Genomic DNA, 27,091 nt, shown 5'->3' on the forward strand with positions numbered 1-27,091 from the left:
AATTTTAAAAAAAAAATCTAACTTTATAATTTAAAGTATAATGCTCCTCTGCTAGTAGACATTTTCGGTTGGGTGAACTTCTACAGCTGTTATCGACTACGGATAAAGAAGTGCGGAAATCATGTTGTGCCAAAATGAAATCACTAAAACAAACATGTGATATACATGTAATCTAAATCAATCAAAATGATTATTAGATATACATTCGATTCTGCATTTTTAAACAAAAAAAGTTCAAAACAATAAAAAGAATTCCACACAATATCATGTTACACCTGCGCAAAATACCAAATGCAAAACTTTAATACTACTCAGGCAAAAAGCAAGGGGGGGGACTTTTTTCTCAACATTACTGTTACTATTGAAAATGTTTATTGAAATACTGGTTGCCCCCTTTTAACTACAGTTAAAGTATATCAAAGAAATCTAGTATTGTATGCCAAAAAAGAATTGCCACTGTAAGAAGTTGGATTTGAAAAAAAAAATAGGCTCTACCCCCACCTCCACCCCCACCCCCACCCCTCTTCCCAAAACAAAAAAAGTATTTTTGAATTTGAGCATTTTTCCTTTTGAGGTAGGGTTTCTCCGGTTGGCCTTCCTCTTCTAAAAACGATGCTATGTCACTGCTACTAATTGATAACATATACTCATTATATATGAACCACAGTATTTCTGACCTCTTGAAAATACATGTAATAGAACTTTTATTAGTAATCTTGCAAGTAGGTTAGCAACAATTAGCTCGGGCTAGTTCGAAAGGGAAATTAGGAGTTTGGTTCTAAATAATCTGTGGTATAAATCTTGTCTTCAAATTCTCCATCAGAAGTTTGAAGTCGAAAACATTCTCAAAATGTAGATTATAATAAAATAAAACTTACGATAAATAAACACGTGTGATGCTGAAAGCTGGGGTGAGCTTAAATACGATAAATAAAATACTGGAAACGAATTCCACAAAAAATTTCGATGTGTTAGGAATGAATTTTAACAATGACATATGAAATTCATGGTTTTATGAATCTTACGGGGGCAGTGGAGCTTCCCTCCTTATATAATCATGCAACTTATAATAATAAACTAAAAAATAAAGAAAAAATATGTATCTGCCCCCTACATCAGCACATCTTGGCATGTGAAGGAACAGACACGTAGCATCAGCGGGCAAAATGTTAAAAAATAAACGTTATACTCTTGAAAATGTTCCTTGAACATTGCCCGGTCCCCACCTTCCCCAATTTTTGTCGCAGCATAGTTACATAATCTAAATAGGGTATTGTTGTAGTTCAGATCAGATCAGGACAAAGTTTACCGAGGGGGGGGGGGGGGGGGGGGGGCTTGAATTTTAACCTCCAGTGGATCATGATTTAGACAAACTAGAATCTACACTACCTGAAGATAATTCCATACTAGATATCATTGAGATGGTTGGTGGCCATCTCAAAGGGCCCAGCTTTCAACAATGAACATGAAAATGTAAGGTAGTTTAAAAGGGTTTATTTTGAAGAGGAACATTTGTGTAATACAGTAAAAGTCATTTAGTACAACTTAAATGATATTGCGAATTTACAGATATATATATAGAAGTTATCCTGTATCCCCAGTTATATAAATGTACTGTAACTTAAGGGAAAATTTTATGCACCAAATAAAGATTTTAAATAGAGAGGCTAATTCTGAGATTTCCACCATGACCTAGAAACTTCGACCAAGTTAACTGCACATTGACCAGTGGAACTCTGTGAGTGAAGTAATAGCCAGATTGGGCCAAACAGAAAGAAGATTTGCTCTTGACAAGGATTTTTCATAAAATTCTGCTTTGACCTTGACCTTTGACCTAGAAACATGGTTCAAGGTCACTGCAAATAGGTTACCAAAAGGCACTCTGTGGGTGAAGTTTGAGCCAGATTGGGCCAAGGATAGAGAATATATGCTCCGGACAAGGATTTTCATAAAATTCTGCTATGAACTTGAACTTTGACCTAGAAACATGATTCAGGGTCACTAAACACTGGTTACCTAAAGGCACTCTGTGGGTAAAGTATGAGCCAGATTGGGCCAAGAAGAGAGAAGATATGCTCCGGACAAGATATCTCAGATGGATGGATGTACAGCTGGACGGACAGCTAGACTGATCACTATAGGGTGCCCGCCAAGCAGGGCCTTAATAATTATTACTAATCATGACTTTGAAGTACTTGAAAAGAAAATTTTAAAAGGTTTCCCTATTTATTCCTATGTAAAACTTTCATCAGCCATTTTGGCCCCACCCTACCCCCCGGGGGTCATGATTTGACCAAATTTTAATCTACACTTTCTGAGATTGATTCCACATGAGTTTCATCTTTCATCCTGACACAATAATTTGCGATGAATTGTTCGTCTTACCAGAATTTAATATTAATGAGGTCCACTATTCAGTCAAAATAATCAAATCTGACCTTTGTTACCAATAATGATTTCTATTTTCTATTGCCAATACTTTTATTTATTATTTATAATAGTTAACCTATAACAGTACTCATGCAGTTCTATTAACTGTTTAAATCGAGATACACACAATTCTATTTTTACAGGAATTATAAATGCAGACTGTTTAAAATCAAATAATATTTTTTCTTGTAGATTACTTTGATTGTATTTTACGAGCACAGAAAAAAATGTGATATTCTGCTTTAAAAAGCATCCCATCATTATCATGATTTATATACATGTACAAGTTAAATAGGTATTACAGAAAATATTATTTTCATACATGTATATCTCATATTTTTATGATCCCCCAGTGTGCCCCCATCCTAACCCCCAGGGATCATGATTTGAACAAACATACATTTACATTAACAGAGGTTGCTTCCATATAATTATGACCAATCATGGGTTTGTTGTTCTTGAGAAAAAAGATTTTTCTCATGTATTCCTATGCTAAACATGCTTAACTTTGACTCACCATTGTGGCCCCATCCTGCTCCCCGGGATTATGATTTGAACAAACTTGAAACATTAAATGAGTTTCAACTTTCCGGTCCAGTGGTCCTTGAGAAGAAGATTTTTAAAAAAATTTCCTCTTGCTGTATTCTATTCCTATGTTAAACTTTGATCAGCTATTGTGGCCCCACTCTACCCTCAGAGGTCATATACACTACATGAGGATGCTTACACATGAGTTTCAGTTTCCTGGTCCAGTGATTCTAGTAAAGAAGATTTTCAAAAGATGCCATCAATTTTTCTTTAATTCACATTAATTATCTTCCCTTGGAGGAAGGCCTGGCTATTGATTTGAAATAATTGAATCTTCTTTGCCCAAGAATACTTTGTGCTAAGTTTGTTCAAAATTGGCCCAATGGTTCTTAAGAAGAAGATGAAATGTGAAAAATTTACAACAATGACAACAACGATGACAATGACAACAACAACAACAGATGACGGACAAATTTTGATTAGAAAAGCTCAACTGAGCCTTCTGCTCAGGTGAGCTAAAAAGTGTTGAAATTTAGAGCAGTTGGATATTTAGATCACCTTAAAGAATTTTTTTTTTTTTAACTTATAAAAAAACTCTTTGGTGGAGGCTCAGGGCAGCATATTCCTCCTTTAGCACCAGCATCAGCAAACTATATTATCATAAGATTTGGATACATGTATAATGTATATTGCAGAACAAGTAAATTTGAAGAATTTTGTACATTAAATGCAAAATATGAAATAACAAAAATAAAGTTATTTCTTAAAAAAAAATCAATAAATCGTGCAAATTCATGAGAAATTTTAAGATGAATTTCCAATATTTTCATTAATATGTACATGTAGCAAATGATTTAGATAATATACTTTGCCATTTTAAGCCCTGGGTGGGAATCGAACCCACATACCAAAGAACAATTTTATATTGCAGTGATTATCACAAGCATTTAAGATCACCTTTTCTGTCCATCTAATGTAGATGTAAACAATTTTTCCTCAATGGTAGGACAACAATATACATTTATTGACTGAGCTCAAGGGCAACATGCGTTTTGTCAGACCCAAGAAACAAACTGTCTGCCTGAGGCCGTTAGGCCGAAGGCAGACAAGGGTCCTACAAAATGCATTTTGCCCGAGAACTCCGTCAATAAATGTTTTGTTATACCTTTCATTTTAATTTATATTTTTTGACATAAATGTATTTTGTACTATATTCCGTAATGTAACATCAGATCTGTCACTGTTTAACACCAACGAATGAAAATGAGATTAAGCTCCCCCCATCCTGTGACGTAAGCGGTCCAACATCGATTTTTTTATGCCCGCTCAGCAAAAAATTAAAAATGTTTGACTTTTTTCTGTATAGATTTGTATAGGAACACATTTTTAAAGGTATAACAATCTCAACTTTTGTGAAAAAGAAAATTAATGAAATATAATAAAAAGAATATAAGACTTAAAGAGAGATAAGATATGCTCCGGACAAGAGATCTAGGATGGACGAACAGACGGACTGATCACTATAGGGTGCAAACAGAGCAGGGCCCTAATTATTAAACACATCCTTTGGTCATTAATAATCTTTCAGTGAAATGCGGATACATGCAATGTCTCTCTATTACAAAAATACAGACCTGTTTTAAATTCACTATTATCAGTGACCTTGAACTTGCCCAAATGACCTCTGCCAAGGTCATGACTCACCTTGAGGTCATAAACAACTTTTAAAAATATGAGCTTCCAATGATACTCAATTACAAAATTTGAACTTGTCAGAAATACCTTGGATTAAGGTCATGACATACCCTCTGATCATAAACAATCTCTATATCAAGTATAAAGAGATTTTTCTATGCCAGGTGGCTTGAAATAGCCAGAATAGCCTTATTTATATAATCTAAATTCCACAAAATAAAAGAAATTACTAAGAAGCTTATCTTTTTTCAGGAAATTGTTTTGGACACTGCAAAATCAAAATATAGATAAATGATACCATATTTGGTTTGAATGTAGTAAACTGAACATCTTAATCAAGATAATCTCAATCTTAAACCTTATTATCTATTATGGTATATTATAAGGAATTTTTTTCAAGTGTAAACAAATAATATTCCTGGAAAATGAAACCCATATACTGTATTAACCATTAAGTTTGAAGTGTTATCTTGTAAAAGAAAATCACCATTTGTTATCTAAATCCAGTTAACAAACTTTATTATAAAAGGGTCTAAATTCAAGTCAGAGAAGTATTTCACATTTCAGCGATATTTCTTGAAAAAAAGTGAAAATAATCATGATAATAATTTAAAATGAATTTGGTATACACATGTATAGTTATTACTGTAGTGTCTGCATTACAACTGCTTTACTTACAGTGTAGAAGTTAGAACTTGACTTTAATTAACATCTTGATATCTTCTTTAGTTTCCACTTATTCAGTTTACTTTAAACACCATATATTACACATTGACTTACAATACATGTATTTAAAATAAGACTGGAAATAAGTCTTAAGTTATTGTCTGACGTCACGGCGTCAGACAGTACTAGATTTAATCAGGGCTTATTTATGCAGTCGTTCCATGAAATTTTTAGATAGTTCGATGGTTGAAATTTCGATACATGCATAATCTCCAAAGACACATATAGTTTGTCCCAGGAGGAAATGAGCTTTTCAACTTTTAAGTTTTATTTACAATACTGGATGACTTTGTCTTTAGTATAATCCGTTCTTTCATCTTCGAACATGTCCGCTTCAGTTCTCTAAACAAATGTCCTATTTGATAGATCACACTGTTATTGTTGTGTTGTGTATCAGAGAACAAGTCATTTTACATGTTATGGTCAATTATTTTAAGTAAAAATTTTTTTTGCTTGAAGTAGGCTAATATTAAATCCATCACCCAAAAACAGTTTGCACTATGAAAGCTATTCTGCCGCAGTGAAAATTTCCATAAAAAATAATTAAAATTAAAACATTTCCAGATCTGATTTAAAATACATTTTCAAGTCAAAGTTTGGCTTATGGCTATCCAACACTCGGAACACAATTTGCATTTCACGAATTCACTGCTGCAATTATTATATATATCCCAAAAAAAACTGATTCAAAATTAAAAAAAAGAATTCCCGTTGGAAATCGAAATATCTGTATTTGTCATCTTTAAATTCTTAGAACAAAGAGAATCATGTTTTCAATAGGAGCCTCGATTAGTTCTTTCTCTCACAGAATGGACAGTTTTCGGCCTTTCTCCTTTACTTAGGCATCAGACCGTGTAAATCAGGGGTACCTATAGCTATTGGACTTTGGTCATTTTACCTGAGAAATGTTGTTTTATACTGGAGATATATGTACATGTGTGACTGTTTTAAGAATTCTTTAATGAATTATGTCTTTGAGAAAGTATTTAATCCGAAAACATGTGAATAATGGACCCTGTATATCAACAGAATGGATCACTTCATTATAAATAGTGAAACCTATAGGACAGGGCTTGTTTTTTTTCCTCTCTACAATAAGCTTGTTGATTTCCGTTCTAATTAATGGTATTAGGCTGAATACATATATTATGTAACAATTTGTTTTTTAAAGACTTTATTTCAGTGAGTAGAGATAGGAGGAACCCCTTCATCGATTTTCTGAGTTTATTAATCTCCAAATGTATTAATTGATATTTGTCTTTACTTCTCATTGTACATTATGGTAATGTCTACTGTCTCTGAAATTCTATTCTTTATGTCTCGGCTATCTATCAGAGGATGTAATAATTTAAAAATATGTGACAGTCATTAAGGTGTGCAATTTATTAGGCCTAAATGAAATCCAGGGGGATACAGTTACTGATATATGCAGCCCAAATCAAAGTGATTGAATTCTAAGGAATATATACTGCAACGAAAGCGAGGGTATCATGTAATAATTAACTCATGGGCTGCTATCAAATTAATTTTCTGGTCACTGGTTGAGATTTGATGGATCCATTGGTCACAATTTATGTAATGGTTAATAACCAATTTTTGGTCACTTAGTTGGTTTACAGAATGACCAATTTTTGGTCACTTAATGTGTTAACGTAATGACCAATTTGGTCCACTTTAAATAATGTTTGTATCAGATTTTTTAGGAATAACACTTGTTAAAAGTTTATAGTTGTTAAGACGATCATAGTCTACTTATCAAAACATAAAATGGTACACTGTAACTTGGTTGGTACATGTATACAACATTATTTGGTTAAGAAATAGGTGACCAACTGATGGTCAATCCAGGACGTTCCTATGAACTTGGTTCCCTTAATGATTTCGTATACTATACAGTGGACCTTCAGATATATGGACACCAGATATACGGTTGCTTCAGTATCCGGACCACTTTTCATCAGAACAGAATTTTTAAATGTAATTTTGGCTTGTTTAACTGGTAATTCAGATAATGATATCCGGACGCTTTACATTTCCGGACAAACTGTCGTGAAACCGACAAGTAACCAAAGTGTCCAGATAAATGAGGCTCCACTGTATGTAGACTTGGTACCATGTACATACCACTGTCTTATAATTAAAGTATATATATCCCCAAAGTGACTCAGGTCACTTTATTCTTACAGCGAAATACGAAATGGCGGTTAAATTTTCAATAGCCTGCTGGATAGCTCAATAGGGTATTTAATTTGGTCTAACAAGTATCACATTAGGTTTGAATCTAAGTCACAAGGTTACTCAGGTGTATCATTGGTTTTTACAGGTAAATGTGAGTTGATTTCAATGTTGTATGAAGCCACATGTATGTGTCAAAGTGTTATACAGTAAATACATGCAATACTTTTCTTTAATTGCAAATACTTTTTGCAGAATTAGTGAATGACAGCCCCCCTTTTCCATTCTTACAAAAGGTATTGTTAACAAAGTCAGGACATATACTCAACAAAAAAAAAAACGCATATTGTTTTACTCGTCAAAGAAATTTTTAGAATGTACATGAAACAACTATTTTTTATATCAATGGATACCTGTGACCTATTTAAAGGACAACATGGGGTTTTAAAACCCAAGTGTTGAATTATCTCCCTTGATTAAACATGTTTATGAAAGTAGTGTTTTTCATGATTTCTTCTAAATCAGTTGTCTATTTTCATTGATATTTTGGATTTAGAGAAACTTTTCACACTTCTATTAAACCCATATTTAACATTTGATCGCAGTGTTGATACTGCAATGCCACGCCCAAACAAAGATGAATATTGTAAATAATGCCGGGACCGAGGGCGGATGTCGACATATCCCAGGTTGTCGACATATCCGATGTCGAGATACCGAAGTTTACCTGTACCTCGGAAATGTCGTATTTTTAATAATAGAGGATAAAGTTAGGGTTTTTCGCTCTTTTTCATATGTCTTTTATAGTTCTTTTATTCTTAGTTAGAGTGACAAATGCACTTAACATTTAAAATTGGATTGATACTGGCATGTTTTGTATAATCCGCAATGCCATGCTGTCCCAGTCAGACGACCAAATGCGCCTCCAATTCTGAAGAGTACACTAATGGAAATACTACGTATTAAAAAAATAACATAGAGGCAAATATTAAAAGCATCACAATTACAGAATTCTTCACTGCTAGGAGAGTTAAAAACTTTTAGTTTATATATATTAATTATTTTTAAACCTATATTAATAAATCTAGCAAAACTTTAAAATCAAAAATCATGGATAATGAGATTTTGACATACAGCAAATAATGTACTCAAAGTTTTGGAAAAACCAATATATTTGAATGCTGGATTAAGCAATGTTAAGCAGTTTAATCTAAAACATGGGTGCTGGTGCTATTGTTTACTATTATTTGTCTAAAAGAGAAATTTTACCCTGTAATCATGTTCATAACATCAACTAAACATGTAGTCTTTATGGTAAAGACTCAAGCATATTCACAATGAATATTGAGAAAAACAATGTTGTTGTTTTCTTAATTGTGTATTGTAAAACAATTTAATATACATGCCTTATTGCATATGTACAGCGATTTTACATTTTGCAGGCCATGCGTATGTGGTCAAATAGGATGTATCATTAGCATTCTAGTTTAAGAACCTTCTCCATAAGAAAAGAAAAAGATGAATTTTTAAAAAACACTATTGATGAAATTTAGTGCAAAATATTATTTAGAGCACTAAAAAAAATAATCAGAATTTAAACTGTTTACTTGAATATCATTAATAGCTTACATGTATAACATTACGAAGTACTACTTATACGAGGGTTGTCCCAAAAAGTCGTAGACAGGGAAAACAGTTTATCTTCTCTTTGCTTAATTTTAATTTCTTTCCTTGTCATAGCAAAAAGTAACATTTTATGATCATGCATTTCAAGTTTCATAATGATATCACAACTAATAAGAAAATTATGTAAAAATAAAGAAAGAATATAAGTATACACTAAAACACGAATGCAAACGTAAACAGCGTCTCTTATATAATCATGATCTCTATCTGCTTTACTTGCGTCCATTAACATTAAATATTTCCTTTTAAAGTGATAGTCCACTCTTCACTAAGGGACTCATTTAAATTCTTTATTGTCCATTTGCTTTATTGTTTTATGTATTTTTTAAAGCAAATTCAAATTTCAGTTGAATTTTAGTCGAAAGTTTGCCTTATATTGTAGGCAGGAGAGAATACACATTGTTTAACGTCGTACGCGTCCAGATTGTTCCCAATTGTCTGCATTTAACAATCAGTAGTCTACTTCTTATATGCTGTAATTATTTCCGGTAGAGAGAAAAACTCTCATTGAATATTGTTCCATTAAAAAAAAAAATTTCTATTAAAATCTGGTGTGTAATGTCACTTCTTTACTCTTTTCCCGTCTATGATGTAAATAAAGCATATTCAACACAATTAATTACATCTCCGTGCGCCGGTTACACGTTTGATGACGTCATTTTCATCAAACTCAATTCCAACGATACTATGAAAATCATGACACCAATCGTTTGTTTTTAAAGCTATTCATATGAAATTGGGATATATAATTAAGATTTTTATTCCGATTTCAGTGATGTAAATTTTAGTTCAATGTATTTTACAGTACTTACTAAAGAAATAAAAGGAAATGTAATAGTTATATGCAAAAATTATTCTGAATTTTGTTCGTGCGCCGACAGGCCTTATCAGCCTTCATATAAATCGTCCAAAAATTGTCAATATGAAAGATATATATTAAAAAATTCACAATATCAAAGTACATTGAACACCGTAAATCTGGAAATTTTTACTGTAGATAAATTTTTAGCAAATTTGCGCGTGCATTGCATTCGCAAAAATATTTTTCTTAAAGGAAATCAACATGTGAAGAATGTTTTTCTGAGAACTTTTTTTAACTCAGTGAATAGGCGTCGGTAAGCACTGGTCATTTTTAAAAGAAACCTGTTAACAATATAGTCTGCTATATAACTACAAGTTAATTACCCATGCATGTAAATTGCCCTCATTATATGCAATATCGTCCGATTATTTGACAAGCACTGAGGCGGTATGTCCCTTTTTAATTATTTTCATCAATTAATTTGGTGCACATATTTCATACTGGGTCAGCTGACATGAGTGGTATTAAATATCCAATTTCTCAAAAAAGCATTGAATTATTAGTATCATGGGCATATCAAAATAACCTGCTTACTTTGTAGATTCTACACACACCAAAATTATATTCATGAAATGCTGAAACCAAAAAATATATCATTTGTTTTGTTGAAAATGCAGTGCTTTTTACACGTTTATATGTTACAATCAAGTGGCTGTCAGACTGCACTACTGCGTTGGATGTTGGAATTAGACTTAATACAGATTTTTTTGCTGATTAGAATAGAAAAATATATGGATTTACACTCTGAGTAGTGTTTTTTAAAAAAGAATTATTAAAAAACGCATTTAAACGAAAATAAAATAAATCAAGCGTTCATAACTTACAGTGTCCACTCTGAACGCAATAAAAAAAAGGAGTTGTTAGAAAACATCAAATGCATTTGAATGCACATTGAATGGAAAATAAATCAGTTTGATTCGTATTTTAAAGACAAACAAATTATCGTTGCAATAAAACTATGTGTAGTATTTAAAAGTGAAATTAATCACAGCCTCTAAGTAGCGCGTCCACTTGTTATGAACGCTAAACATGTAGCTAGAGAACGAATACTTTGAGTACACGAATGAAAAACGTGTTCTAGATTGAACTCATGTGTACACAAAGTCCGGTGACGTATCGCAAATATGTGTACACAACCATGTGTTCAATGACGCTTACTAAATAGCAGTGTCCAAAACTGTCAAAGCTTGTTATGAACGGAAGCTAAGGTGAGAATTTTCTTTTTATGGTGTTAAAGGGCATTTATGGTTTGAAATAAGTGAAATGGCATAAACTTTATTGTAGTATGAACATTTATTCATCGATATAAGGAAGCGATATGGGTGTTTGAGAAAATTAAAGCCAGAAATACTCTTGAAACGAAACGACAAACGCCATGCAGCATGTGTCCTTTTTATGAACGACAGTGTAATTTTACTGTACGGAACATAATAACAGTTTCGGCATGCTTAGACTAAAGAAATAAATGAAATTTGTATCTGACACAAGAACAAATGCTGATCTCAGTGCAAGTCAGAACACAAAAAATGGTTTTAGACTTTTAACTTTTGTTCATAACAGAGACGGCTCCAACTTGTTTTTGACATGCATCTAACGTTATGAACGAATAAAGAAGGCCAAATTTTCTGCTTTAATATTTGACCAGTGATACACGCAGAAAATAAAACTAATTAAAACTCTAAGACAATCAATTTGAGAGAATTTTGCTTTATTTAAGTATCACAAGGTGTGGGAATTTTAAAAAAAGGTATTGTTCATAACAAGACCCTGTAATGGATGTGCAGTTTCCAGAGTCCAAATTATGAACAGAAAACCATTTGAATAGTTTGATTCAGAATTATTATTCTGTAAATTTGCAATTTCATTTTGAAAAAAAATGGATTAATATTTTATAATAAAATGTTTATAAGCAGTAACAAACATAAAATTTAATGATTAAACAAATCTGCAATTGTTCATAATACGGACACAAATTGTATAATTTTTTTTGTAGTCTGTTGTTAAGAACATCTATATAAGACTTTTAAAAGATAGATTTTAAAGATCTATTAAAAATAACTGAAGAATTTTACTTGGCTGGAAGGTTTAAGTTAAAATGAGGTTTTAATTTAATATTGTTGTAGCATGGGGTGAAAAAATATATCAGGAACTTGGTTTGTTCATAGCATGGACACTTGTGACACAACAAGAAATAGATTTTATGCTTCATTATCACAAGGCTTAATTACATATTTGTCTTACTATGTCATGTGTTATTTTTCAGATGATGGAGTCTGTAGGAAAAAGAAAGTGTCAGAGTCAGAAAAAGAGTCGGCCAGAAGAGGTACAGAGAAAGACTGAAAATGCAGGGAAAGGCAGATAATGAGTGGAAACCTGAAGACCCCGTAACACTTGTGAGGAACAGCACAAAAAGTGGAGGGAACATAAAAGAATACGAACTACAAGTGGCACTGAGTGGAAAGCCCCAGACCAAAGAGGGCCCAGCCATTATAAGTCAACCTGAGGAACCACAAGTGGCACTGAGTGAAGAGCCCCAGACCATGGAGGGCCCAGCCATTATAAGTCAACCTGAGGAACCACAAGTCGCACTTAGTGGAGAGCCTCAGACCATAGAGGGCGCAGCCATTATAAGAGCCCCAGACCAAAGAGGGCCCAGCCATTATAAGTCAACCTGAGGAACCACAAGTGGCACTGAGTGGAGACCCCCAGACCATTGAGGGCCCAGCCATTATAAGTCAACCTGAGGAACCACAAGTCGCACTGAGTGGAGAGCCCCAGACCATAGAGGGCCCAGTCATTATAAGTCAACCTGAGGAACCACAAGTGGCACTGAGTGGAGAGCCCCAGATCCTAGAGGGCCCAGCCATTTGAAGAGCCCCAGACCAGAGGTCCCAGTCATTATAAGTCAACCTGAGGAACCACAAGTCGCACTGAGTGGAGAGCCCCAGACCATAGAGGGCCCAGTCATTATAAGTCAACCTGAGGAACCACAAGTCACACTTAGTGGAGAGCCCAAGACCATAGAGGGCCCAGCCATTATAAGAACCCCATACCATAGAGGGCCCAGCCAACAAATTTCAATTGGTTTGATCAAAACTGTATATACAGTTAGTTTTTTTAATTTCTTTTCAGATTTGTAATTTGGAAGAAGAATATTTTTGAAATGTAATAAATTTATATTAAAACAGTTATTGAAAATAATTTGTCTGGTGCTTTTGTATCGTTGGCATCCCAGGATAACTTTCAAGTCATTCACATACATGGTTATTTGTTGGTCACACACAATATTGCTCTGGATCTCCTCTGCAGGCATGGTGATACTATTTCCAACTAATAGCTAATATGCATGAAATATATTACCAGAATTACTGCAAATTGGAATATATGTTATAACAAGTAACATGCAACAGAAGGTGGTTGAGTTAAAATGTGAATAAAGGAAACATCACTACCACTCCGGCCTTCAAGTGTCTTGGTTATGAACAATAAAATGGAGTAATTTTTTTGCAATAAAATTTTCATTAACCAGTAAAAAGCTTAAAACATTACAATAAAATATGTGGATGACAACATAGTATGTAAGGATGTGCATGTTCAGCAGGAGACTTTAAGGAAATTTATTCACTGTAAACTTCTTGATCCCATAATGTTGTTCATAACGGTGTCTAAAGTAAATCATTTCAGAATTGTTACAATAGGGAGTTGAAATTTGAATAATTAGTTTGTAAACTGTTACATATTACATAAAGGAGAAGAAAATGAATCCTTAACATTGAATAACAATTTTGTTCATTCATTATCACAAACTGAAAGACACTTGTTATGAACACAAGAAAACGTGAAGTTGCATTTTCAACCCTTTGTCAAACAAAAACTATGAATACTGTAGGTCTGATTTTCAAGATTTTAAAAGTTAGATGTCAGAACAACAGAAATATACCCCAAAGTTTCTGATTTAACAACTTTTATTTTTGAACATATTTGTAACATTCATGGGACCAGTATCAGATATGTGCACTTTGTCAATAGAAGGAGAACTGTCATTTTATCTAACCCTGTATCAACACGGGCGATAACTCAAACCCAGTGTATTTACTAGAAAGTTCCAAATGTTAACGCGGCGTGTTAATTTTAGGTGGGAAAAAAAACAAACATTGAGAAAATTAGTTACATTTTTCTTCATTTGGATTATACTTTAGGTTAAAAGGCATACAACATTCTCTAAAATGTTTGTTGTAATTGATTTAGAAATAATATCCAGTGCAAATCTTTTTGTATTTTTATCAAAAATGTTTGGAGCGATTTTGCAATTTCTTTCCACGTTGCGAGTATATTGGTGGTATTCTAACTGGGCATATTATTTGAAAAATAACCTGATATGAAAATCTTTAGTGATTTTTATTTTTATCACCAGTGACAATCGCAAAAATTTGAAGCGTAAAAATTAATCAACAGCTTTTTGACCCAAATTCGCAAAAATAAATCGACGTGAAAATTTCCAGATTTACGATATATTATGTCTATGCAAAATTTGGTTAGTATTGGTTGCATATTAAAAAAATTATAAACATTGTCCACGACTTTTTGGGACAACCCTCGCATAATGGTGTTGCATTATGCATGAACTATGCCTAAATAGTCGGCAGGGTTTGACACATGGTCTGGCGAGTGCACTATGTGTCAACATGGTCAAACCCTGCCTACTATTTAGGCATAGCACATGCATAATGCAACACTATCCAATGTATTATTATGCTGACTGTTGTAATTATTTATGCAGCAATCCATTTGACTTTTTCCTGAAACACAGTCTTTACAAAAACTCACTGGTTTGAAGACCGAGGCCAGTGAATTTTGATGTCGGGTCAGTGAAAATCAAAATTCAAGAAGTCCGATGGGCTTGTTGATTTTAAAAATCATAAACAGTCAATATATATTTAAACTGACTTACTTGTTTAAATTTCATTAATATATAAAATGAAAAAAAAAACACATGTTGTTGAATCGTATTATTATAACCTGGATGATTTACGTAACAGGAACTAGCAAGTAACTATTAACTAGACATGCGTAAAATTTGCGAATTTCCAACGAACAACTTACCAAAACACAACAAAGGACGAAAAATGGCGGCATTTCAAAAGTTGAAGTGTGTAAACGTATTAATCTAGTTATAAAAAATGTATTTATTTTATTTTTTCATTAAGGGGCCAGTTAAAATTTTGGTGGGCCAGTACATTTTGAAAGTTCACTGATCTGACTGGCCAGTTAGTTTGAAAAGTTTTCGTGAAGACTGCTAAATCTTTATGCCAAAATTGGTTGCATGCTTAGTTATTTTGGTTACTAGTATTTCTCTAAATAAGTCAGGATTGTCTGTCCCAAAGCAACTCATCTTAATTTTCTGTTTTGTTAGTAAGACTTATTTGTTTGCAGACATCGATTCTCATTGATAATTTTCTTTTACATCCTGCAATCAAGCGTCATATAAAAAAGCGTTTTAATGACCCTATGAAATCAGTTCATCTAACGATCTGTATGTAATTAGTTTGAAACTTTGTTGCATACATTAATCTAAGGTTCCACATAAAAATATAACTGTTTTTAAATAAAATTTATCTATTTCTTCCCTTTTGTGTCAATTGTATTGATTAAGTTTAGATATTTAATAAAATACCACCAATCAGTGATCGTTTCTGTGGCGTAATCGATAAGGCATCGGACTGACAATCTCATGGTCCTGAGTTCGATCAGGGTTGTGTGCAATGAAGAATTTTGTTCGGTAAATAAAGCCCTGCACTTTTTCGGTATAGTATATAAATCCTTAGACCACTATGCCAGAATAGTAGGGTAAGGATTATAGAGAGACAACCTGACAGGAGGCATAATAATAAAGAACATGTACTTTACGAAACTAATAATGCAAATGGCGGTGAAAGCTATCTGTATGCAGATAAACATGAATGTAATCAATCATTGCACTGTGCATTATGCAATGCAACTTGACTGTTTTATTTAAGTTTATCGTGAAAAAAATTGGTGTTTTATGAAATTACGATCTTTAATCATACACAGTATATAATTAATTGCAATATCGGTAATACTGTCTGTATTTAATTTCTGAACTGCGGCGAAGTCAGGTTAGTTTTATCAGTCGTGGACTTAATGTACACCAAACACCCAAGTTGGTGTTGGTAAAATATATTTTATATTATAAAATATATTAGACTGGTTCAGCAATTGTTTAGCGAGGTATATTCCACCGGGATTTTTTACTTATCTGTCCTTATAAATGCTACAATAATCGATCTTGCATTGTATTGAAAAGCAAATTGCCCCCACTCAACAGACGATTCCTACCTCCTTCACGAAAGAGTTCCGCTAAGTTAAGTAATCGCGATATCAAGTATTAATAGCCACTGGTGATAATGTTTTAATTAAGTCATGTTGCCTGGTGTTTTCAGTAGACCTAAAAATTCGCTGCACTTCGAGATACGCCAGGTAAAAAAAACGCCTGGGACTTTAAATATATATACTTCTACATGAGCAGGGTATTCGAGATATCAGGTGTTTTTTAAATCATAAATATAGAGAAATCGGCAGGGACCGGCTATCGACTTCGACATAAGCGGGGTATTCTAGATATCCCATGTTCGAGATACTGACATTTACCTGAAATTCAAAACACTTATCATGAAATGAATGAAAATGTGCTCACCTGAGCATTCTGGCTAGGAAAAAGCAGAAATATCAGTCCTGGGGATGCTTCCATTAAAATATGACCAATCATGGCTTTGTTGTTCTTGAGAAGAAGATTTTTAAAGAGTTTTCTAATCCAAATGACACTGACCAATGACATCCAGTTACTGTGATCGATGTTTAAGCACACCATTGGGCTCTAGTCTCTCGACTTTAACCAGTTAACCTGATCTCCGCCAACCAAGTTGCAAAGAAATTTTGAACAGCTGTTGAAGGCTGGTTCACGTGCACAAGCAAAATACATGCAAAAACTGGTTAAACAGGTGTTTTCCAAAGCCCTGCAGCGGATGAGGTTTAAACTTTTCTCTCTATTATCTGTCATGATACTGCTTTCACTTGGAAAAATTGTGTTTCGGTCATTGTCAGTTCCGACAAAGCACATGTTATTTTAACGCAGGAGGTCGTAGCAACATCGAAAAAAAATAGGCCAGCAAAAGTTTAAAATAAGACATTCAAATTGCGTTTCTAATTGAATTATTTTAGATTCAAGACATTTTTCGACCTTTAATTGTCATTAATTTAAAAGTTGTTGGTTCGTTTAGCGATTAGTTGGTGAATAATCAGGAAATGATATAAGCGGCAATAATTGGTAATCTTCTTCCTGTTTACCCAAGGTCATGGACGGGGTTTATTTTTAGCCCGGACTGGTGTAGCAGAAAAAAAAAACTTATATGTTGGATATGTCAAAGAAAAATGTGGTATTTTTCGGCAATAAAGGATACTCGCATGTTAGGGCCTAGGAGTATGAATTAGCAATATCTCTATCTTGAATTTTCTGTAAACATAGCGAATATTGAAGGTAATATTGTCACCTAATACTTAAAAAAAGGTACAATATACGTCTATTGACCGACATAATTTTTCAAAAAAAAAGAAGCTTAATTTGGTTTCCAATTTGCAAAAAATCGTGAATTATCTCCAACAATACATCATCATGACCATGTACATGTTGGATGAACATCAGTTCACATCTCAACTTTGCAGGGACGTAGCATCCGCAAGGGGGGGGGGGGGGGCACTTTGTTCCCCAACATTACCATGATTACCTTGACTATAGTAAATGTTCATTGAAAGGATGGTGGCCCCCACCCACCCCCACTTTATAACATAGTATAGAGATATCAAGGATCGTACAGAAAAAATTGGAAGTGAGAGTAAGTTGGCTTCGAGAAGTTGGTCATACCCCCCCCCCCTCCACCCACCCACCCACCCAACGCAATAGGATTTTCGAGTTCGGGGAACTTTTAATTTTTGTTTGTTTTTTTTTTTTTTTTGCTTGTTAACTTTTTCAGGTGAGAAAAAAAATCTCTGGTTGGCCCCCTATTTTCAAAAAAACGATGCTACGTGCCTGATACACGCCGTTACTTGAGTTGGCTAACTATAATAAATATCTCGCGATTAAATATCTAACTGTCAACATTTAAATAAATTCTCATACTCAGCAAAATACGCCTAGCAAATAAACTTACCATTTAAAAAAATCACATACTGCCCTTGAACATGACTCTGTACTCTGTAGCGTCCTTCCCTGGAAATACCCGGATGACCATAGCACGACTCGAAACAGAAATGTCATGCGTTTCATGGTGAAGAAAAAATGAATATTTTAACCAGTTTTCAAAAATATGTAAAATCGTGTTCCTAAGCTTGAAGACACCATAAATGAATGCATGAATTAGCAGATTTATTTTTATATATGGGAAATAAGAAAAATAAAGAGACTTTTTAGTGGTGTCCTTAAAGCATAAATTTATTTACCTAAAAATATATATGCTGAAAACGGGATTCTATTTTTCTACCTTTTCGATACTTTAAAAATTTAAATGTAATTAAATTTTGTAAGATCATGTCAAACTTTATTTAAAGTTTACAACTAATGTTTACTGGATCATTCTGTAATTTAGGTATTCAAGCTTAAACATTAAGGGGACCAGTCTGGTGTCCCCACAATATCCGTGTCCCCCTAATGTATATATATGTGGATGAGTGGTCTCCTTTATACATAAACCCTCCATATATATATATATATATATATATATATATATATATATATACACATACATATATATATATATATATATATATATATATATATATATATATATATATATATATATATATATATATATATATATATATATATATATATATATATATATATATATATATATAAGTAAACTCTGACTATATATGTATTTAAGTAAACTCTTTCTGTTCAGCATTTATAAGCTTATATTTTAAGCTTTGAAACAAATAGATTCATTATGCTAACAACAGCATGAACAGATAACTTTCATGAATACGAAAATCATAGCTGCTAATTAATTCTCATGAGGGTGAAGATAATTAAAATGCAGATGAATGGATTTATTTTAAAAGTAACACACAATTAATTCATAATGCAACTAATAATACACTTACAAGAATATCTCAAACTGAAACAAAACTTGAACAAAGAGAGTAAGTGCTGCCTGAAAAAAAAATGCTGCCTTGTACATGTAAAGAATACTAAATAATCAAAATAACAAAACATAAACATACACATCTACAGTGTATAAATGTATTCCCACAGAAATTGATTGTGATATTATACCTTTCAAAACTATCCATAGAGTAAAAATAAGTTGCAAAATGTACACGTATTATTCTTTTTTAATCACAACTCATCTAGTTTCGCCTATTTATTTCATTTTTATGCAGTTTTACACAGTATCGGGAGGCAGGGAACATTTTTTCTTCAAGTAAACGTTTCATACCGCATTTCTCTGTCTTCCTGTAAATAAGCAAACAAGAAGATTTTTATAAACACATTTTCATTTACTAGTTGTAGAACTCTGTGATTTTATGGAGTTACGAACAGTATATAAGATCAAAAGTCTTTAAAATAAAGTCCATTGCGAACATCTTAAGAATGAAAAGGAACATGGAATTTTTGAGAGAAAAAATTATCTTTAAAATAAAGTGTTGTTGAACTGAGAAGTGCCTTGGCCAATGCTCATTAGCGATGACCCTCGCTCTGATGTAAATGTTCACTCTGGTGTGAATACATGTATACGAAGGTTGTCCAGTAAAATCTTGGAAAAAGCAATTTTTTCGAAAAAAAAAAATGGGCACACTTAGCTACAATTTTCAATGTTTATTTTTCATTTTCAAGTGCATCACATTTTCTAACGATATTGGATAAAATATAGATTCATTTATGTTTACATGTACATAAGGTACTGTCTTACGGCGAACGGTCAAAAACCAAAGTTTACAAAAGCTTTTCAAACATTTCAATGCATTTAGTTAATGAGAATTTGCTGAGAAAACTAACAAAAGTTGACTCCAGATTCGTATGAATAAATCAGATTAGTTGGAAGCTTTAAAACAAAAGATAGTGATAAAATTTCAAGTATCAGCAATAACCATCTGCTGCGAAAACTGACAAAATAGTGTTTTTTTCTGTTTGTACAGACGCACACTAAACAGGAAGTTGACAAAGAATTCGTACAACAACGAATCACAACATATGACTTGCCTAAACGAAGATCTTGCTTAAATTTCAAAAATCTGCTGCGTGCAGAGAGACAAGCAAACAAACACAAAGGATTACCCCCTTTCCTGGTAATTTTAAAGAAAAAGGCACATAAGGCACCTTTTAAAAGAAAGATGATAACCGTGTTAAGCTGATGGGTTTAAACTGTCACTCTCCTCTTCGGGTGATTCTTTATTCGAGTTGTTTGAAAGACCTTCAACAAAAAACACCTTTTTATTCATTGTTCAAATACATATGAATTTAACAGTATGCTACAAACATTTTTAACATAATGAAGATGAGTTTTAATATGAATATGATAAGAAATATGACAAAACTTGCCCTTTTTTCTCCATTGTCGTATGGTGAAAAATGTGATGAGAATGATGATGATAAGTAATGGACATATGACTGATACCGGAACTACGATTTTTAAACTATTTAAACTGTTGTTTTCTCTCTCCACTCTAAAATAAAACGGTTAAAACAAGGTAGTTTAGATACAAGTACTTGATTATATATATTTACCATCACTAACATTTTTAAATAAAGAAAGTTTGGGTATATTGTATTTAATGCTGCATAATCGTCGGTTCGTTTTACAGTAAAAAACATAGGAAAAAGACCAAAATAATTTACCGTATTTTTTTTTTTTACAAATCACTTCTATTAAGAAAATTTATAAAATCTTTGTTTAGAAAATAGTCTGTTTGGCCATCTGTCACTTTACTTATATCATATGTTGTTTTTTTTGCGGATGTGAAACAACAGACCCAAATACTTAACGCTCACCTGGGTCAATGCACATGAAGCTTTGTTCTTCTTCATTAAAATATTTATACCTATTTATTCCGTTGAAATCTAGACTTTCCATACATGTACCTTAGTTAGCCCCTCTTGTCATGGTCTGGATATTCTTCAATATACTATATTTCAAGAAATATCCCTATCAATATGACTAATCACAGTTTTGTTATTCCCAAAGAAAAACTTTTACAATTAGATTTAAAAATAAATAATTTAATTTCAGTTGTAACGCGTAATTTGATTGGTTAGACGTTTTTTCCATTTCGTTTAACATAATTTGCCTAGGTCACAATGAGTTACGTCAAAAATGTATCACTCCACTTGACGTTAGTTTTAAAATTATGCTCACGTTGAAACCTTTTTTGGAGGAAATATTGTCTCATTGTCTACAGTGAAATTAAATTATAAGAAATGAAGCTTATTTCAACTTATGTTATTCGATATAACATAACTTGGGGCAGTTTACGATTAAGCGGTTAATAAAGCGTAAACTGCCCCAAGTTATGTTATATCGGATAACATAAGTTGAAATAAGCTTCATTCCTTAAGGTAGTCCGATCCTCAGGTTTATAAAATTAGCAGTTAATTAATCAAAAATACTCATAAAAGTATCTCTGAATCCACAAAGTTGTGTAAATTTATCCACAGTATTTCTTAAAGTTAAAGATTAAAATTAATCATATCATATAGGGGAAATTGTCAAATCTCCAATATTTTTGCAGAAAAAACGAACTGAAATATCAGCAATGCATTTTCTTATTGCAAACTGATCAACAAATATATTTTAGGTTAAAACACGATAGGTATCCAGACATTCAGAGACATTATCATAATTTTTATACTTATTTGGTATTTTTTGTCTTCTATTTCCGTCATGTATTCTATGATACATAGTGAAAAAGGTTTTTGTTATCATTGCAAGACACCACAAATCACTTCTTATTGTATATCATACTAATAAGCATTGGTATCTAAGGCTGGATTCAAGAAAATCTTATGTCTCTAAAACTGTACTAATTTTTTTCCTCATATAGGGTACAAATGTCAATTTTTAAAGACCTTTTCTAAGACTTCCAAAAGCCTTGAATCTTATAAAGATGAATAAAATGAAAATTGTTACATGAAAAATTTTCATTTTCAAGCTTCATTTTGATGCATTTCAAATTAAATATAAATTTTGGAGTTATCCTTCCTGGCTGAGGATCGGATATCCTTAATAAATATTATTTTGTAAAATTTTGACCCTTATTACGCACGTAACTTACCCCGGGGGTATGATTTCATCAAACTAGAATCTTCATCTCCTGATGATGCTTTCATAACATTAACTGACCATGATTTTTCTGTTTTATGAGATTTTCAAATAGTTTTTGTTTCTTATGAGATATAAAGTAAATATTAATTTGATTCTTTATTGTCGTCTTTCTTCCCGGAGGGCATGACTTCAAGAAAGTTAAATCTACACTACCTAAATATTTTTTTCTACATCATCATGATCTGTCGTAGTTTTCTGTCCCTGATAAGACCTCCCTTAAATAACTAGTATCTAAACTTTGATCCCGTACTGCAGCTCTAGGGTCAGGATTTGTACAAACTCAAATCAACACAATGTAATAAAAGTTTCAAATTTATTTTTTTTTCCCTTAATTTGAATTAACCTGAATTTGCCTTGATACAAGGATACTTTGATGCAAATTTGGCTAAAATTGGGCCAATTGTTAAGATGTCAAAAATGTGTTTAAAGAAAGTCAAACAACTTACCACACTCATGATATTAATTGATTGATTCAATGTTGTTTTTGTCCCTCAGCTATGTTAAGGACCAATATGGAAAATGTGACCTTTCAACCGTTTTAATATGTATTGCTTCTTTTAAAAAGTTTTAACAAAGCAACTGAATACTTGTAGAAAAGGTAATATAGCTATCAATAATGGATAGGACTGGGCCGTAGTTATTACCAGTTATATCGCACGTATCAGCTGTTTGTCACGTGACTTGTACAGAAATAGAATTGTTAAGCTGAATGTAGGAAATGTGGATAGTGCAAGGGCATACGCTTGTTTTTCAAGAAAATAATTGATACACATTAAAAGAGGTTTATATCCTCTACCCAAAAAGTGCTGGGAGCTAGTCAGTGCTGTTTGCGAAGTACTTAAAATTTTGCCGAAAATGCTTATAATAGCTAAAAATTTCCACTTCGCTTAAATTCTGTTATAAATAAAATTAATGTTATGCAGACCAGGATCAGCTCCCAGCACTTTTCAAAATATACACTATATGAGCAATACATATTCCAAATTTCAGCTCAAACAAAATAGTCTAATGCCCTTGCACTTTTGATGTATATCACGAATACACTCATCGTTTTAGCGATATTCTCTATATTTCTTATCCCTGTGCAGCTTCAATGCTACTAGATAAATTCATATTCTATACACATTGTATTTAAAAAATTATTTTCTTTTAGTTTTAATGATTAGGTCTAAAAATTAGCAATGGTATCATATTTATTTAAGCATTCTTGTAATTATTAAACCAGTGAATTTACTCCTCCGGATCACTTGTGCTGCGTCATGTCAAGGCTGATGACGTCATATTTGACAAAGGGCTTTCTTCTATTACTCGACTGTATCGCTATCAAGTATTGCAATTTTACAAGATTTTATAAATAATCGATAAAACAGATAAATTCAAGTTGTTATTTACGCATGATCATGTAGTAATTAATTTTTGTAGCTTGTTAAATTTCAATGACGTCACAATTAAACTTCCAATACGATGTACAAGGAATGCGAACTCTGACCTTCCTTAACATAGCTGAGCCCGCTCCAAGTTTTTTTTTTTTAATCAGAAAGAAACATACGAGGGTTGTTCGAAAAGTTCGTGGACAACTGTCATGTCTTTTTTATTTGACGTCATATGTTATCCAAATTTAGCAGTAATATTTTAACAATAAATCCAAATGATATGTATTAATTTGGACAAAATATTATGATTGATTAAAAACTTATCCAGATTTTTAAAATGCAAAAATCGGATCGCAGAGCAGGTCAAAATTTAGTCAGTTACAGACAATACAATAAATAATGTCTATAGTCAAATTTGTTTAAAATGGAGGAAAAAAGAAAAACTACATAGAAATTCAAATTAAGAATTGTTACATCAATAAGTGTACCAAATTATGGTTTTATATTTTGCTTTGTTGAAAAGAAATCAACTTGAGAAGATAAGTAGTACTTATTGAAAACGACAAAAACGATGACGTTTTAGAACATCACGAAGCAGCAGATACCGAAGCAAATTTGTGTTCTTATCAGGAAAAATCCTGAATAAACTCTAAAAGTGTTGAAGGAATCAAGAAAATTTGTCACAAGCGAGTTGTGCATGTTGTACAAATAGTACAGGCAGTATTTGAGTGAAAGATCCTTTGTATCGGATGAGGATGACCTGTGAAAATTTTTTTTACTGTAAACATCTGAACAAAACTTTAAAATTTGAAACGTAAATGAAAGACAAAGGCCCTTTTAAAGTTGCTTATCCTGTGAAAGCAGAGTTAAGTACTAAAAGAAATTTAAACCTTAATAAAGGAGATTATACAATGATATCAATTCTTAAAAAATAAATGTCAAGTATTAGAAAAAGAATTTTATGAATGGGTATTGGAATATTCTCTGTGAAATGTATAAGTATAGTATCTATTATAAATTTTCGACGCTATGTGTTGACGTTACATTGCCGTTTTGTGTGCTCCGCGGGTACAAAACATACTGATTTTAAAATGAAGTAAATTTATTTTTGTTAAATCGAATGGAATGAAACTTCACGCATCAACAAATCAAATATTTTTACATATTATGATGTGCTTGTTTTAAAATTCCAGTGAGTAATATAAGGAAGATGGACATCGTCCACGAACTTTTCGAACAACCCTCCTATATCCGATGAAATAGCGAGTTGATTGAATGATTTAAATCTTAACAAGAGTAAAATAATACTTTTTAAAAACCTTTTTAGGGTTTTATAAAAAAGAATGAAGTAAAATTTATGCATTTATGATTTACAAATGTAATTAAATAACAGGCATTACTTTCAGCATGAGATTATGTGTCTCAGATATTGTGTGTTTTGCTTTATTATCCTGCTTTCTGGGGTTTTTTTTTGTGTGTATTTTTTTTCAATTCTAACGAGAAGTCTACTTACTGATGTTTGGGTGTCGTCTTGTCTGTTTTACTATTGTTTGGCATTCTGTCTGTCGTAAGGCTTATCATTTCATGACACTGTGAATCTGTAAAAAAATATATATCAGTGATTTTTGCATTTTCAAAAATTAATCAAGCCAAATCAATTGATTTTTTCCCTTTTTAGCTGATATATTCTTCTTTAGACATGTAATTATGGCAATCATTTTTACTTAATCTATTTCAACACCACTTTTTGACAATAGATTGATTTTAACAGCTAAGATATAAACCAATATTTCCATATACATAAAACATACCTCCAAGACGAATTTTCATTATTGGTATTTGGTATATATTCAGTAGGAAATATTTCTTGCAATCATATTAAAAAAGCTTTTATTGAAGATAAATTACACAGGAATGATGCTGTTGAGTTATATGCGGGCGGACAGGGTGTCGAAAACTGTGTGCAGTCGGCAAAGTAGCTTTTCCTTATGCATTGGCATTCCTTATTGAATTCGGTACACTTTCCGGCTGCAAATAAAAAAGAATAAAATAACAAAATAAATTAGGGGTTAACATCATTCGTACTAACGTAGAGGGAAAAAAGACGTGTTTTTAATCACTGATGTCCACGAATGCTCTTTTGGTAAAGGTTAAAGTTTCCGAGATGCAAATCAAACCTCAAGGTCAAGGGATAAGAATGCTGTTATCCAAAAGAAATTACTTGTTTCAATAATTATATCAGTAAAGTATGTAAGTCAGAGCACCTACAAGTCAAGAGTTAAGACAAGTTTAATGTATTGTTTAATGTAGGTAAAACTTCAGGCTCAAATTAAAGGTTTTCAAGGGAACGCCTCGTCAAAAGAAATACACATGAAATATAAAAGTCCTCGCACGAACAATGCACGGTTAAAGTTTTTTTTTCCTTAATAAAGGCTCAAATTCTAATGTTAAAGGTCAAAATGTACATGTAACAAGAAGCACAAAATGTTAAAAGTTACTACCAAGTTTACACTTTAGTAAATACTTGCAATATTGGGTCAAACTCCAACATCAAGAAGTCAAATATTTTGGCATCAAAAAACATCTTGTTTCATGGAATATAAAAACTATAGCTCCAACCAATCAAAAGCCTTTATTTTATGAAATTGGGAAAAACAAACTTTTTATTGGGAATGAGAACTTATGCATGCCATTGATGACCCCAAAATACCCTGAAACAGTGTGTACATTTATGCGCTCATAAAATACATGTACATTACCCACAAAAACTGAAATTTAAGTATAAATATGAAGAGAAACATTCGTTACGATATTTCAATATAGATTGGTGTAGACTGACAGTTACGGTTAAAACAGACTGAAGTCACTTTCGAAGAATTATCAATTCTTCGATAGTTTGAAAAATCTTAATATCATACTTTACAATTCAAAAAATATTCAAATCCATTTAACCAATGAGGGTTTGGAGATTTGTATTTCTATTTGATCGCCAGATTCTATCACAGTCTTACTAAATAAGCTTGTAGCATGTAAATAGTTGACCACTCTTAGATTGAGCTTCATCTTTAATTAAGCATAAGGCAGGTGATACATGCGTTCCTATTCCCAGGAACGCACTTCATCTAGTTAGCTCACTTTAGCCAAAGGCTCACATTTTGTCCATATTTCGTCCGTCCGTCTGTAAGCTTTTCTCATTTTCAACTTCTACTCAAGAACCACTG

At 32.5% G+C, this 27,091-nt stretch overlaps 1 protein-coding gene and 1 long non-coding RNA gene across 2 annotated transcripts; one reads left to right on the forward strand and one right to left on the reverse strand.

Annotated features, from left to right (window-relative positions):
* Window positions 1–11,223: 11,223 nt before the first annotated feature.
* LOC134246664 (uncharacterized) lies at window positions 11,224–13,100 on the forward strand. Its single transcript, XM_062729037.1, has 2 exons — window positions 11,224–11,310; window positions 12,366–13,100. Exon 2 carries the CDS (start codon window positions 12,445–12,447, stop codon window positions 12,775–12,777), a length of 333 nt encoding a protein of 110 aa, XP_062585021.1. The 5' UTR covers window positions 11,224–11,310; window positions 12,366–12,444; the 3' UTR covers window positions 12,778–13,100.
* Window positions 13,101–20,716: 7,616 nt separating this feature from the next.
* LOC134246666 (uncharacterized) lies at window positions 20,717–25,899 on the reverse strand. The gene is made up of 3 exons (XR_009987675.1): window positions 25,779–25,899; window positions 25,384–25,468; window positions 20,717–20,842 (listed from the first exon to the last, which is right to left on the reverse strand). It is a non-coding gene; the product is annotated as an uncharacterized LOC134246666 (long non-coding RNA).
* Window positions 25,900–27,091: the final 1,192 nt, after the last annotated feature.

Source organism: Saccostrea cucullata, unplaced genomic scaffold (genome assembly GCF_032062105.1).
Source record: "Saccostrea cucullata isolate Sc308-1 unplaced genomic scaffold, CSIRO_AGI_Scuc_v1 ctg5227, whole genome shotgun sequence".
Lineage (NCBI taxonomy): Eukaryota > Metazoa > Mollusca > Bivalvia > Ostreida > Ostreidae > Saccostrea > Saccostrea cuccullata.